Here is a 16,259-nt window from a genome sequence, read left to right as displayed (position 1 = left end):
CTAACAGCCTCCTCCTCCTCCTCCTCCACCCACCCTCTAATTCTGACTTCTGCCCCACTTCCTTTCCAGACTTGATGAAGGGTCTCCGCCCAAAATGGCCATTGTTTATTCTTCACATAGATGTTGCCTGATGGGCTGAGTCCCGACAGCATTTTGTGTGTTGCAGAGAGAATAAAAATAGTTTAGTTCCTACTTCCCGTTCCTAAATCTCTTGTGATAGAGGGAAATACGTCGAAAAACACTTTGACTTCTATCTGCAGAATTTGGACCTGAAATAAACACGAATAGACAAGAAACCGATCTATAGATTGGTATCGGAAAGGAAAATTGCGATTCATTGATTTTATAACTGAAAGCGGCGGGTTGAACCGTATAAATGGAAAGTTCTAAAAGTAATGAGAGCGGAGCTCGGGCAGCACCCAACAGTTTAGGAGTTGAGGGACGTTAAAGATCAAAGCGGGAAAGAAATTCAATCAAAGATCGACAGTGCCAAGGAAGTAATCACTTGGATACTGAGTCCGTTTATCCACACGATGACTTTGAACTAGCACCACAAAAAAACAACAGAAGTTTCTCAGTCAGACGGAAGTTTGCGTTCACCTTGGTAACGATACTTTGAGGCTGGAACTCGAAGACAATCCGGAACTTGCAGGTACGTGTGTTTTCAAGGGGAGTAGGGCAATTGGTTCGCTTATTGCAATAACTGCAAGGATTCACCTGTGTTTTCTGGTCTATAACAGCACAGGGATATCTTAGAAAATCATTATCATTTCAATCCGCAAGCTGATTTTGAAGCAGTATTTTTAAAGCAAATTGATACTGATAAATGGCCTGAAGGTTGTATTTAAATATTTAAAAGATGTACATCAGATGGTTCAGATCAAGCTAATAAGTGAATTGCTGTTCGAAGCCTGCAAATGAAGAAAAGCTAAGAACTGGTCCAATGTGCAAACGATGTAATTAGGTTTGAGTTCTGACGAAGGGTCTCGGCCTGAAACGTCGACTCTACCTCTTCCTAGAGATGCTGCCTGGTCTGCTGCGTTCACCAGCAACTTTGATGTGTGTTGCTTGAATTTCCAGCATCTGCAGAATTCCTGTTGTTTGCATAATTAGGTTATATTTATTTGTTTTAAGGATAGTGTAGAATAGTATAAAAAAAGACAATTTTTGCCATTGGCTAATGAACTTTAGTATAGATTAGTAAGGAGAAGAGACTGTACAAGAATTGGAATTATTAAGTACACCCACTCTTTAAGGCAAATATCTAATCAGACAATCATGTGGCAGCAACTCAGTGCATAAAAGTATGCTGACATGGTCAAAAGGTTCATTGTTGTTCAGACCAAACATCAGAATGGGGAAGAAACGTGATCTAAGTCATTCTGATTGTTGGTGCCAGACAGGGTGGTTTGAGTATCTCAGAAACTGCTGATCTCCTGGGATTTTCACAGACAACAGCCGCTGGAGTTTATAGAGAATGGTGCGAGAAACAAAATAACATCCAATGAGTGTCAGCTCTGTGGGCAAAAGTGCTTTGTTAATGAGAGAGGTCAGAGGAGAATGGCCAGACTGGTTCAAGCTGCCGGAAAGTAACAGTAACACAAATAACCATGCATTACAACAGTGGAGTACAGAAAAGCATCTCTGAACACACATGTTGAACCTTCAAGTGAGTGGCTCCCAAAGGCAGAAAAGTACAAACATACACTCAGTGTCCACTTTATTAGGTACAGCGGGTACCTAATAAATTGACCACTGACTGTCCATTAAAATGGAGGGGAGAAGAGCAAAAAAAAACTCGGAAACTAGCTACTGAACATTTCAGCTAGTGAAATGTAACAGTTCAGTAAAGACATAAATAAGCAAAGTTCAGCATTTATTTTGTGAGTACTAGAACTTTAAGCACAAAAAATGTCTTGAAATTGTTGGAAATCTTCTTTAGAACACACAAAGTATTCGAATTGCCTAAAAAGAAAGTCTTGTGTACAACTCTGATCTCCATGTTATAAACAGAATATATCATAATTTAAGAAAATTCAAAGGACATAATTAATTTGCAAGATATGGGCACCATCCATAAGGCAAGTATTTATTGTCAACCCCTAAGCAATTGTTTTCTAGACAATTTCGGAGAACAGTTGTGAGTCAAATTTATTGGAGTCACAATCCTTTTAATAAGGACGGCAGGTTTCCTTTCCTAAAGGTCAGTTATGAGCCAAAAGGGTTTTTAAATCCAATAGTTTTTTGTTTAATAGTTTTTTTTCCCATTCAAGATTCATTAATGTTTGCCTGGTGTTATGGTAAAATTCATTTTTAGATCAATAGCTTAGGCCTCTGGATGCTAATCCCCTAAACATTTTGCTACTCTACTGTAAGCATAGAACTGAGAAATTATACTAATCTGAAAATATTGAACAGGCTGGGTCTTCTCTGGCACTCGGAGATCAAAGTTGAAAGTAAGTTTATTATCAAAGTACATGTATGTCACTATATACAACATTGAGATTCATTTTCTTGTGGGCATAATCAATAATCCATAATAAAATAATAACCAATGAAAAACTGTACCGGTTTCAATCAGTGTGCAAAAGACAACTAACTGTGCAAATTCAAAAAGAAAGAAATAAATAGCAATAAATATCGAGAACACGTAATGAAAAATCCTGGAAAGTGAGTCCATAGCTTGTGGGAACAATTCGGTGAAGGGGCAAGTGAAGTTATCCCCTCTGGTATAAGAGTCTGATGGTTGAGGGGTAATAACTATTCCTGAACCTGGTGGTGTGAATCCTGAGGCTCCTCTACCTTCTTCCTGATCGCAGCAGTGACAAGAGAGCATGTCCTGGGTGGTGGCGATGATAAATGCAACCACACTCGGTGTAGATCTGCTCAATGGTGGGTAGAGTTTTACTTCATGATGGACTGGGCCATACCCACCACTTTTAGTAGGACTTTCAATGGGAAAGATTTAGGTGGGCAAACAAATCCCAAGAGGTTCCTACTATTCAAAATCTCCAACCTGACAAGCTTCTGAATGAATAGCTCAAAAGGACCTTCAAGGCTTGCTCATCATCTGGAGTTTAAGGTCTGTGCTGAGAGGTTGCCATCCATAGCTTGTGATTCTCAATGGTACCTATTTATGAGAGAGGAAAGATGCTGTGAGTCTTGTAATAAAAGCAAAAAAAACGTTCTTACAAGTGAGGAATACACAACTTTCTGGAGCAGAAGACAAGAAATAGAGGTGCAGTATTTTAAGTATTTTATTCTATGACCAGTGATACATTCATGGGTTACAGAATATACAGGGTTGGATTTTCTGAAAACTGCCCTGGAATACAGTACTCTGAAGGGATTGAATGAAGAAGCACACATTTCATATACAGCCACAAAACTGGTAGAGGTAGTAGGATAATTCAATATAATGATTTAAGAAGGTACTTGAGATGTTTAATAATTGCTGGCGAATGCTGCAGGCCAGGCAGCATCTCTAGGAAGAGGTACAATCGATGTTTCAGGCCGAGACCCTTCGTCAGGACTAACCCTTCCCTTCTTTCAGTTAGTCCTGATGAAGGGTCTCGGCCCGAAATGTCGACTGTATCTCTTCTTAGAGATGCTGCCTGGCCTGCTGCATTCACCAGCAATTACTAAACATCTCAAGTGCCTTCTTAAATCATTTATGTATGTTGCTTGAAATTCCAGCATCTGCGGATTTCCTCGTACTTGAGATTTTTTTTTAACAGCCAAGGCACAGAATGTAAGAGCAAAGACATTATGTTACCTCAATATTTAGATCACAACATGATCTACAATCAGGTTCCTTAAAGGTTAATTTGTAGGTTGAGTTGGTGGTGAGGAAGACAAACACAATGTTAGATTTATTTTGAGAGGACTAGAATATAAAAGTGAGGATGTAATGTTGAGGCTTATAAGACACTGGTAAGGCCTCACTTGGAGTGTTGTGAGTAGTTTTAGGCCATTTATCTAAGAAAGGATGTACTGACATTGGAGAGGGTTCAGAGGAGGTTCCTAAGAATGATTCCAGGAATGAAAGGGTTACCATATAAGGACCAATTGATGGCTCTGGGCCTGCCTGTACTCCATAGGATTCAGAAGAATGAGTGAAGATCTCATTGAGACCTGTTGAAATATCTCAATAGAGTGGATGTGGAGAGGATGTTTCCTATACTGGGTGATTCTAGGACCAAAGGGGCACAGCCTCAGAATAGAGGAACATCCATTTAGAATGGAAATGAGGAGGAATTTCTTTAACCAGAGATTGGTGAATCTGTGGAATTAATTGCCACAGGCAGCTGTGGAGGCCAATTCATTGGCTATATTTAAGGCAGAGGTTGATAGATTCTCCATTAGTCAGGGCATGAAGGATTTTTGGGAGAATGCGGGAGATTGGGGCTGAGAGGAAGATGGATCAGCCATGATGAAATGGTGTTGGAGACTCTATAGGCCAAATGGCCTAAATCTGCTCCTATATTTTATAGTCTTTATGGACTTGATCATGACTATTGTTCTACTCCCTACATTGTCACGGCACTGAAGAAGATGCAGAGGAGACTGTTGAGAATACTGTCAGGATTGGAGCTGTCAGGAAGGATTGGATAACCTATGGTTATTTTCTAGGCAACAGAGAAAGCTGAGAGGAAACAATTGAAGTACATAAGATTTACAAAGGGCTGTGTTAAATCCTCTCTATTGGTTTTCCTTGGCAGAAACATCAAAAGCCAGGTGATAGAGATTTAATATAAATCGACACAGTAGAGAGGAGATGAAGGAAATAACTTTCACTCAGAAGGTGGAAAGAACCTAGATTTTGCTGACTGAAAGGGTGGTAGAAGCAGGAATCCTCAACATAATTTAAGAAGTGCTTACATTTAAAGTGTGGTGACCTGCAGGCCGCCAAGTTAGTGTTACATTGCACTGTTTCGACCAGCATACACGATGGCCTGAATGGGTTCCGAGGAAGGGACTTGGCCCAAGACGTTGACAGTACTCCTTTCCATAGATGCTGCCTGGCCTGCTGAGTTCTGCCAGCATTTAGTGTGTGGTTTGGCTTTCTATGTAATGACTTTTCCATGATTCTCTAAAAGGAACTCAAGGATAGGATGCACTGAGGCAGAAGACTGCTTATGCGAGCTGCTGTGGTGAGTTTCTCAGACTTTTCAGAGCCCTGGTATGGGGAAAGGTAGTAACTGAGAAACAGGTGATATCCATTGCTAGAAGTACTGCCTGACCTCAAGTAAACAGGTTGCTACGTTGAATTTCTATTAGTAAGATTCCACGATCAGATTCCCAGGTTGACTTTTCATTCAGTCCTGGCTAATGTCCTCCCTCTTTCATATTTTTTTCACCCAAGTCATCTCCTTCATTATAAGGCATAATTTCTTTGTCATTAAATTTGTTGTTCGGGTTCGGCAATGGATTATTGATGACCCCCACAATGAGTTTGGTGCAATGTTTCATAATGCTGATTGAATGCTGGGCTTTCCTTTTTGGGGTTACTAATGATGAAGCCAATGGAATGGCAGAGACTAATACAGTTTAATACCAGCAGCATTGCAGGAGTCACCAGCCAGTGTTGAACTCAATGAAGGACTGCCTTAGGGCTCCAGCTCTGAGTTTTTCCCTTGGGGTTTACTCCCGAAGCCATCTTCATGAGTGGGTATAGCTGTAAGGCAATGGAGGTTTGAAATTGGAGTTTCCTTCTCCTAGATGAGCTGCCGACCACATCTAATGAGCCCCATATATATGTGTGTGTGTGTGTATATATATATATATATATATATACACACACACATATATATACACACATACACAAACACGTATATATGGGGCTCATTAGATGTGGTGGCAGCTCATCTAGGAGAAGGAAACTCCTGCATATATATACACACACATACACCCACTCACTACGGTTCACAGTTTTGTTCATGTTTGCATTGTATTGCTACCATATTTTATAGCATATGCAGGTGATATTAAAGGATATTACAGGAGCATCAAAACTAAAACCACAAGGCTACTAAACAGCTTCCTCCCACAGGCAGTCAGACTGCTAAGTAGCTGCTCTACCTGACTCTGCTTTGGACACTTTTAACTTGTACTGGACACTTATAACTGATTTTAACTGACATGTGGCTGTTGTGCTTTGCTATTTATTGTTGTGTTTATTATTTAGTGTTGCGTTTGTTATGTTATGGTGCACTGCCCCTGAGAAACACTGTCTCATTCTGCCCTGCAGAGCTGATGTATAGTTAGAATGACAATAAAGCTTTTTTGAATCTTGAATCTAATTCTGATTCTGATCATTATGGAATTGTGATTGAACGCAATGTGGAGCAGACCCATTTCTAATCTTCCTATTTTTTTATTTCTGTTCTTCATTGATTTAGGTGGAAAATAAATCGACTCCCAATCAACATGAGCACTTTTTCAAAGGAATTCATGTAAGATTGTAGGATTATACAGTAAATATTGGGTTTTGGTATGTATGTATCCGTATCTTGCTGAGGGAGTGTTCAGTGGATGTTCATTTGTGAGGTTGGTTGCATAACCCATCATTGATAACGTTGCAAGACAGAAACTGCTTCTCTTATCAGTGGAAATAAAGGATTTAAGACCATAAGATATATGAGCAGTATTATACCATTTGGTCCAGTGAGTCAGCTCAGCCATTTCATCATGATAGATCCATTTTCCCTCTCAGCCCCAACCTCTTTTCTTCTCCCCATGTCCCTTCATGTGTTGACAAGAAATTATCCACTTCTGCCTTCAATATACTCAGTGACTTAGCCTCCACGACCACCTGTGGCAATGAATTCTACAAATTCAACACTCTCTGGCTAAAGAAATTCCTCATTTGCATTCTAAAAGGACGTCCCTCTATTCTCAGGCTGTGTCCTCTGGTCTTAGACTCTCCCACCACAGGAAACATGCTCTCCACATCCACTCTCTTGAGGCCTTCCAACATTTGATAGGTTTCAATGAGGTCACCCCTTTATCTGATGAATATTCCAGCAGCTTTTCTTCATGTTGTCAAAATAATATAGTGGGTTCTTTGTTTAATGATGTGTTGGTGTGATTTATATGTTGTATAAATGAGCTCCTTTCCTTCTCTAGTTCTGCAGAAAGCTCTTTAGCTTGTGTTGAAGCTGAATTTATAAAGAATCTACAGCAACAGATCTACTATCTGGAGCTAGAAGCCAATTTTCTATATCCTTTTCTCAGCACGAAAATCCTGTAATTATATTAATATCTATAAAATCTACAAAGTGTTTCTTTTAATACCTTAACCAAATGTACTCGTGAGCAAATGAAAAAGTCCATCATTCTTCAGCCAAAGGTGGAGTCAGAAGCAGAGATAATGTCACGGAAACTGCGGGTAAAGTTAAACTTGTTTGAAAATGTATTTAATTCATTGTTGCTTAGCATAATTTCAAATGTAGTGTTGATGAAACTGCAGAGAGGAAATCTGCAGATGCTGGAAATTCAGGCAACACACACAAAATGCTGGTAAACGCAGCAGGCCAGGCAGCATCTCTAGGAAGAGGTACAGTCGACGTTTCAGCCCAAGACCCTTCGTCAGGATTAACTGAAAGAAGAGCTAGTAAGAGATTAGAAAGTGGGAGGGGGAGGGGAGGTCCAAAATGATAGGAGAAGACAGGTGGGGGAGGGATGGAGCCAAGAGCTGGAAAGTTGATTGGCAAAAGGGATACAAGGCTGGAGAAGGGAGAGGATCATGGGATAGGAGGCCTAGGGAGAAAGAAAGGGTGAGGGGAGTGTCAGAGGAGGATATAGTGAGAGGGATAGAGAAAGAAAAAAGAGAGAGACATTGAACATTGACTTCTCTAACTTCCGTTAATGCCCCTCCTCCCCTTCTTACTCCATCCCTTATTTATTTATCCACCCCCTTACTTTTTCTCTCTTTTTTTTCTCCCTCTGTCCCTCTCACTATATCTTCCTCTGGTGCTCCCCTCCTCCTTTCTCTCTCTCTCTAGGCCTCCCATCCCATGATCCTCTCCCTTCTCCAGCCTTGTATCCCTTTTGCCAATCAACTGTCCAGCTCTTGGCTCCATCCCTCCCCCTCCTGTCTTCTCCTATCATTTCAGATCTCCCCCTCCTCCTCCCACTTTCAAATCTCTTACTAACTCTTCCTTCAGTTAGTCCTGGCGAAGAGTCTCAGCCTGAAACGTCGACTGTACCTCTTTCTAGAGATGCTGCCTGACCTGCTGCATTCCACCAGCATTTTGTGTGTGATGCAGTATACACCTCTGGGATTCATTTTCCCATATACTGCCACGAAACAGAGAAAAATATGGAGCCCGTACAAAGAAAAGCATCAACCCCACCCCTCGTCCCCCCCACTGCCATGTGCAAAAAAAACACAAATTGCACAAAAAGCAAAAAAGGCCGGGCATATTCAGTTCAGCTCAGTTCCGTTCAATCTAGCACTGTGTCATTCATTATATGCAGGCTGCCCCAATCAAAAATCGCACAAAATAGCAACAAAAAAAAGAGTGACCAGAGTCGAGAAACACATCATAACGTGAGCTACAGAGCGCGATCTGCAAACTCTCGATTAAGCCTTGCCCAAGACCCAGAACTCTGGCTCCATGCTCCAACAGCATCGAGGGAGAGAGAAAGATCATCTGAACGCAGGGACCTTCCTCTGGGAGGAGCGAGTGAGGTGGAGGGAGAGACTGTTACATGCAGCCACCTTCCTCCAGTAGCTGTGAGAGGCTGCTAGAACATCCTGGCTGTGTCAGTAGGATGCTTCAAAAGCCCTATTTTAAAAAAACGCTAAGAAAATGTGCAGTGATAATAGATGGAATTGAGCTGAAAGGGTTATGAATCAAATTCCACCTTTGCAAAGCCAGCCTTATAGCAAAGTGAGTTGGGGGGTGTCTGTAGAAGTGCCACAATGGAAGCTGTGTAGAAGCATAGGAACGAATCACAGGTTTAGTCAATTCTCTTCTACTATTGCTCAACAAAATCATAGCTTTTGCATCCTAATTTAGTTTAACACACACAAAATGCTGGAGGTGTTCAGCAGGACAGGCAGCATCTATGGAAAGCAATAAGTAGTCACTGTTTTGAGCTGAGACTCTTCATTAGGATTTCATTAGTACCTTGTTCCTGCTTTTTCTTCATTTATTTATCCTTGATTATAAGGGCAGGGTGAACTGCCTTAATGACTATTATCCAGTAGCACTTGCATCCAGACGATGAAACCCTTTGAGAGATTCATTATGGCTAGAATTAACTCCTGACTCTAAAAGGACCTGAACCACTGCAATTTACCTATCACCACAATAGGTCTATGCCAGATGCGATCTCATTGGCTGTTCACACGGCCTTGGATCATCCAGCCAATACAAATACAGGATGCTATTTATTGACTCTAGCTCAGCATTTAACACAATCCTTCCCATATTTCTGATCAAAAAGCTCCAGAACCTTGGCTTGTGTACCTCCCTCTTCAACTGGATCCTCGATTTACTAACCAGAAGACCACAATCTGTGCAGATCAGAAACAACATCTCTACCTCGCTGACAATCAATATTGTCGCACCTCAGGGATGTGTGTTTCGCCTTCTGCTCTACTCTCTATACACCCATGACTGTGTGGCTAGGCAGAACTCAAGAGCCATCTATAAATTTGCTGATGACACAACCATTGTTGGCAGAATTTCAGATGGTGATGAGATGGCTTGAAGGAGCGAGACATATCAACTAGTTGAGTGGTGTCGGAACAACAACTTAGAACAGAAAGGTGAAGATGAGAGAACATACACCAGTCCTCATAGAGGGATCAGAAGTGGAAAGAGTGAGCAATTTCAAGTTCCTGGGTGTCAATATCTCTAAAGATCTCACCTGGACCCAACATATTGATGCAGCTACAAAGAAGGCATGACAGCAGCTATATTTCGTTATAAGTTTGAAAAGAATTGGTATGTCACCAAGAACGCTTGAAAATTTCTACAGATGTACCATGGAGATCATTCTAACTGGCTGCATCACCGTCTGGTATGGGAGGGGAGGGTGGTACTGCTAAGGATCAAAGTAAACTGCAGACAGTTGTAAAATAAGTCAGCTCGATCAGGGGCATCAGGACATCTTCAACAGAGAAGCCTCAAAAAAGCAGCATCCATCAGACCCCCGCCCCGTCATTCAGGATATGCCTTGTTGTCATTGTTACCATCAGGAAGGAGGTACAGAAGCCTGAAGACACACACTCAGTGATTCAGGACAGCTTTATCCCCTCTGCCATCCGACTTCTGAATGGATATTGAACCCAAGAACACTACCTCACTACTTTTTTTTATTTCTATTTTTGCACTATTGATTTAATTTAACTATTTAATATAAATATACTTACAGTAGATCACAGGTTTTTTTCTTTTTTATTATTGTGTATTACATTGTACCGCTGCTGCAGTATTATCCTAATTTTGATGTGATGCTGTGGTTCTATAAGGTATTGATCAGACCATATTTGGAATATTGTGAGCAGTTTTGGGCCCCATATTAAGAAAGAATGTGCTGGTATTGGAGAGAGTCCAGAGGAGGTTTATGAGAATGGCTCTGGAAGGCTGCAGTTCTGTACTCGCCGGAGTTTGGAAGAATCAGTGGGGATCTCTTTGAAACCTATTGAATATCGAAAAGCCTAGATGGAGTGGACATGGAGAAGATGTTTCTCATAGTAGGGGGAGGCCAGGACCAAAAAGCACAGCATCAAACTAGAAGGACGTCCCTTTAGAACAGACATGAGAAGGAATTCTTTTTAGCCAGAGGGCAGTGAATCTGTTAAATTCATTGCCACAGAATGGAAGCAGGACATTGAGTATATTTAAAATGGGGGTTGAAAGGTTCTTGATTCGTAAGCTTACGGGGAGAAGGGAGGAGAACAGTTTGAGAGGGAAAATAAATCAGCTTTGATCAAATGGTGGAACAGACTCATTGGGTCAAATGGCCTAATTCTGCTCCCTTGTCTTATGATCTAAATAAAGGAATCTTTCACGAAGTCCAGTGGTATTAAATATTTGGAAACACCTCACTGCAGATGTTTAGCCTTAGTCTGGAGGGTGGGATCCAGAATGCTAGGTAGGACATAATTTAAAGTAAAGTCACATTGGTTATTTTATTTTGAGAAGAATCAGAAGAGAAATTTTCAGAATAACAAAATAAAAGATATTGAAGAGCAAAGGGTGTTTTGTAAAGGCAGGGTTAGATTGGTTAGACAGTGTAGTTCAACATTGAATGAGACCTGAGTGTGTTTGGGTATCAAGACATAAGGGAGTCAATCCTGCATTTTAATGAAGAAACACAATACTGTTAATATTATGTACACTTTTATGATGCAATATCCATCACAATTACCTTTTTCATTTATGTTTTCAATCTGTTACTATAGCATTTACACTGAAGTTGTATGTTAGGGCTTTCATTGCAACTCTGGTAGAGTTTTATCTTTGAACTGGAAGCATATGCTTTCAAGCCTTAACCCATCTATTTACACCACATTAATGCTTAATGAGTCTACCTCATTAAATATATTTCAGGCATAGTTCGATAGATTTATGCATAGCTGGGGAATTAAGCATAATGGGGAAAAGGCAAGTAGGTGTATCAGAGCCTATGGCCAGATCAGGCATGATCTTAGAGATGGGCTCGATGGGCCAGAGGGCCGACTCCTGCTCCCATTTCTTGTGTTGTTAAGACATCTACACTTCAAGTTGGAAGTGGTATTGTAGAGATCTATCTCCTCCCTCCAATCCATCAATTGAGCACACATTGTTAATAAAAACATGGGATTTTTTAGGGTCCTAGCCAAATATTATTTCTCACTCAACACACACAATGCTGGAGGAACTCAGCAGGTCAGGCAGCATCTACGGAAAAGTATAAACAGTTAACGTTTTGGGTCGAGAGCCTTCTTCAGGACTGAGAAGGAAGAGGGAAAATGCCAGAATAAAAAGGTGGGAGGAGGGAAAGGAGGCTAGTTGGAAGGTGATGAGTGAAACCAGGTAAATGGGAAAGGTCAAGGGCTAGAGAAGAAAGAATCTGAAAGGAGAGGGGAGTAGACAACAGGAGAAGGAGAAGGAGGAGGGGACCCAGAGGGAAGTGACAGGGAGGTGAGAAGAAGTGAAAGGTCAGAGTGGAGAATAGAGGAAACAAATGATCAGGAATTTGTTCCATTGCTGTACCCAAACTATTCTTTCTACATCTTCACATCGTAGAAGAAACTTTTTTGAATGCAGGTTTTTTTGTTTGTCAGTAAAATTACACAATGCGAATACTGTGGGGGGTGGCGGGGAAGTATTGTATATAAGCATTCACTTCTGTTCTCCGTCTGTTTGTTCTTTTGCAGGAGCTACGTTGCCAAGCTGATGGTTTGCGCTTGGAACTGAAGCGGAAGGATGCCTATTTAAACACACTGCAGACTGAAAAGGAGAGGCTCAGCAACCAGATTAAACAATCAGATGGCAAGTTCTGTGATTGACGTGTGCACCAATACCATTTTGCCGGGGTGGTTTTTATTTTGTCTGGAGAAAGCCTCTAATTAATAATCATCATTATTACGTGCGGTGTTGAATAACATGGGTGATCATGGTCTTTCCGTGACCGTGATTGTTCTTGGCAAATTTCTCTACAGAAGTGGTTTGGTACTGCCTTCTTCAGGGCAGTGCCTTTACAAGATCGCTGGCCCCAGCCATTATCAATACTCTACGGAGATTGTCTGCCTGGGGTCTGTGGTTGCATAACCAGGACGTGATGTGCACCAACTGCTCATACGAACATTCACCACCTACTCCCATGGCTTTACGGTACCCTGATCGGTGGAGGGGTGGGGTGGGGGGGAACAAAGCAGGTGGAGGTTAACACCAAAGCTACTTAATATTCAAGGTATATGGAGGAATTTAAGGTGAGGGGTTATATGGGAGGCAGGGTTTGAGGGTCGGCACAACATTGTGGGCCGAAGGGCCTGTAATGTGCTGTACTATGGTCTTATTCTATGTTTTATGTTCATTAAAATTTCAGCCTTTTCATTTGTCAAAAGCAGAATGACATCATTAACTGCAGAGGAAACTCATGTCTTTCTTGCAAGGTAGTCACAACAACTGCGCATAGTGCTCCAGTGGTCTAGCTGTTGTTTTAAAAAGCTGTATCATAAACTCCTTGCTCTTCCATTTGGTGTCATGGGTAATAAAACCAGGTATCCCATGAGCCTTCATCAACACCTTAACTACTTTTGCTGCCACCTATAAGGATCCTTGGATTTGTACACCAAATTCATGAGGCCTCACCTGGAGTACTGCGTGCAGTTCTGACCTCCTTACCTGAGGAAGGAAATACTGGCTTAGGAGGCAGTGCAGAGGAGGTTCACCAGATTGATTCCAGAGATGAGGGGTTTAGACTATGAGGAGAGATTGAGTCGCTGTACTCAATGGAATTCAGAAAAATGAGAAGAGATCTTATAGAAACATATAAAATTATAAGGTAGAGGCAGGAACGTTTGCACAGGTAGATGAGATTGGAACTAGGGAACATAGCCTCAAGATTCGGGGAATAGATTGAGGAGGAACTGTTTTTCTCAAAGAGTAGGGAATCTGTGGAATTCTCTGCCCAATGAAGCAATGGAGGCTTCCTCAGTAAATATATTTAAGACAAGGTTGGATAGATTTTTGCATAGTAAGGAAATTGAGGGTTATATGGAAAATGCAGTAGGTGGAGATGAGTCCATGGTCCATTCGTTGTGTATGTCTCACCCTGTTAGCCTACTTAAAGCATATCATTTCTTACTAATCAGGATTAAATTCAGTCTCCTATTACTCTGTCCAACTTACAACATCAATTTTTATATCATAAGACATAAGACATCAAAGCAGAATTAGGCCATTCAGTCCATCAGGTCTACTCTACCATTCCATCATGACTGATTTATTTTCCCTCTCAAACAATTCTTCTGACTTCTCCCTATAACTTTTGAGGCCCTTACTAATCAAGAACCTATCTACCTCTGCTCTAAATATACCCAATGATTTGGCCATCAGAAGTGAGACCCTTCGAGAATCAGAGGGAGAAAAGAGTAGAAGGAAATGGTGAAGGTACTGTAGGTGGAGGTGACGCACAAGTAATGGGTGAAGCAACCTAGTGCTAGATGGTTCTGGAGAGCTCCATGTGAAAAGCAAATGTTCAAAAACTCCTTTCAGTTCAGAATGTGTGTTAAGAGGCTGCTTATTGAGGCCTCAAAGTTTGTGGGACCTCACCCAAGTAAGGCACAGGAGAGGAGAGATGGATGAAAAAACCTTGGGATCTTCGGTGCGTTCATAGAAATGGTGGTCAGGACCCGTTCTACGACCTTGTCTGAAATGGCACAGAAGCTGGGATATTCAGGAAACATTAGAATCACTGGGTCTTCTTTATCTCGTCTGCCTGCAGAAGACAACACTGAGTCCAACTTCTAAAGATACTGAAAACCTGACAGATGAGAATGTTATGGAGTGGTCACACCCAGAGCGCAGGCTTCAACTAGTAGATGGGTGACCAGCAGGAGAAGTCAGGGGAATAAGCAGGGTTCCTCTGTGGCCATTCCCCTCAGCAATAAGTATACCCCTTTGGATAATGCAGGGGGCAAATGAGCTTTCAGGGCACAGCAGCAGCAGCCAGGCCAACAGCACTGTGGCTGGCCCTGAGGCTCAGCAGGGAACGTAAAGGCAGGTAATGCAATAGAGATGGGAGACTTGACTGGGGTCAAGGACATCTCAGAACAGCAGCAGAATATTCTCAAGAGGCAGGGTAAGTAGCCAGAGGTCATAGTGCACATTGGCACCAATTACATGGGCAGAAGAGGGAAAGTGGTTCTGTGCAGTGAGTATAGGGAGTGAAGGAAGAGGCCAAAGAACAGGACCTCCAAGGTAGTAATGTCTGTTTTACTCCCAGCACCACACGCTAGTCAGGGCAGGAGTAGAATGACAGCACAGATGAATGACTGGCTGAGGAACTTCTGTAGGATTTAGGGTTTCAGATTTCTGGATCATTGCCAGATAGGAGCGACAGCTGGAAACACTTCCTACAAATACAGTCATCAGGGTAATTGAAATCCAACATCTCACAGGAGGCATAGTCCTCCACTCCTCCACCTGAACTACCAACACTTGTTACACCTCTGACTTCTCAAGCTTAAATTCTGGCCAGTGCCTGTTCTCACCTAAGCCTGACCACTCTAATACTGGCCCCCTCCAAAAATTGCGGCTCTACTTATACCTTGTGTTATGCCTAAAAGATCACAACGATTGCAATGTGCCAAAATGTTCCAAAAGGCCCCAAGCTCTTTTAAAACCTTGCACAGCCTCTCTAACGAATGATTGCAGTCTGCCAAAATGTTCTGAAAGATCTCCAGCTCTTTTTAAACCTTGCACAGCATCACCAGTTAATGACCCCGCTCGATGATCACACCTCCTAGGTTCATATCAAGATTATTAATGTATGTGACAAACAGCAAGAAATTGTAGTGGTACGCCATTTGTCAAGGGTTTCCATTCCAAAAATAATGACCCACTTTTTCACTAAGCCAGTTTTAGATCCAGTTTGCCAATTTGCCTTGAGTTCCATAGGCTCTAATTATTTTGGACCAGTCTCCCACATACAACCTTGTCAGCAGCCTTTCTGAAGATCTGGAGGACTACATGAACTACAACTGCCCTCATCAACATATTCCATCATTTCTTTGAAAATTTTTTCAAATTGGTCAGGCGGGATCTCCCCTTATAAAGCTATGCTGACTGTCTTTGATTGATCATTGCCTTTCCAATGTAAATTAATACTGTCCCTCTGGACTTCTTCCTAATAACTCCCCAACCACTCTCAAGTTAGTTACCAGGCTTGTATCCTTGTTCTGCTTTTCGGATAGAGTTACCACTTTTCCTGTTCTCAAATCATATTTAAAACTCTTTGTCAGAGTGCCAATATGCCCTGCTTCCTGTAGCAGCCTGGCCCATACTTCCTTAAGCCCTGTACATAAAAAATTAGCTTTATTTGTTACATGTTCATTCAAGCAGACAGTGAAATGCATTGAAATGACCAACATAATCCACGGATGAGCTGGGGGGCAGCCGGCAATCTTCGCCATGTTTCTGGCGCCAGTGAAGCATGCCCGTATGTCTTTGGAAAGTGGGAGGGAAGTGGAGCACCCAGAGGAAACCAATGGAGTCATGGGGTAAATGCACGAACTTCTTACAGAGGGCAGT

At 41.8% G+C, this 16,259-nt stretch overlaps 1 protein-coding gene across 1 annotated transcript in view; it reads left to right on the top strand.

Moving 5' to 3' along the window:
• The first annotated feature begins 83 nt into the window (after window positions 1-83).
• LOC140210279 (uncharacterized) overlaps window positions 84-16,259 on the top strand; it is a 45,496-nt gene continuing 29,320 nt past the window's right edge. Inside the window, exons 1-5 of the mRNA XM_072279156.1 lie at window positions 84-652; window positions 6,402-6,455; window positions 7,129-7,221; window positions 7,312-7,390; window positions 12,380-12,494. Of these exons, the coding sequence (XP_072135257.1) occupies window positions 6,430-6,455; window positions 7,129-7,221; window positions 7,312-7,390; window positions 12,380-12,494 (313 nt within the window). The 5' untranslated portion in view covers window positions 84-652; window positions 6,402-6,429. The remainder of the gene's footprint in view (window positions 653-6,401; window positions 6,456-7,128; window positions 7,222-7,311; window positions 7,391-12,379; window positions 12,495-16,259) is intronic.

Source organism: Mobula birostris, chromosome 2 (assembly GCF_030028105.1).
Source record: "Mobula birostris isolate sMobBir1 chromosome 2, sMobBir1.hap1, whole genome shotgun sequence".
NCBI lineage: Eukaryota > Metazoa > Chordata > Chondrichthyes > Myliobatiformes > Myliobatidae > Mobula > Mobula birostris.
Note: the sequence above shows the minus strand (reverse complement) of the source record. Positions and strands in the feature narration are given on the sequence as shown.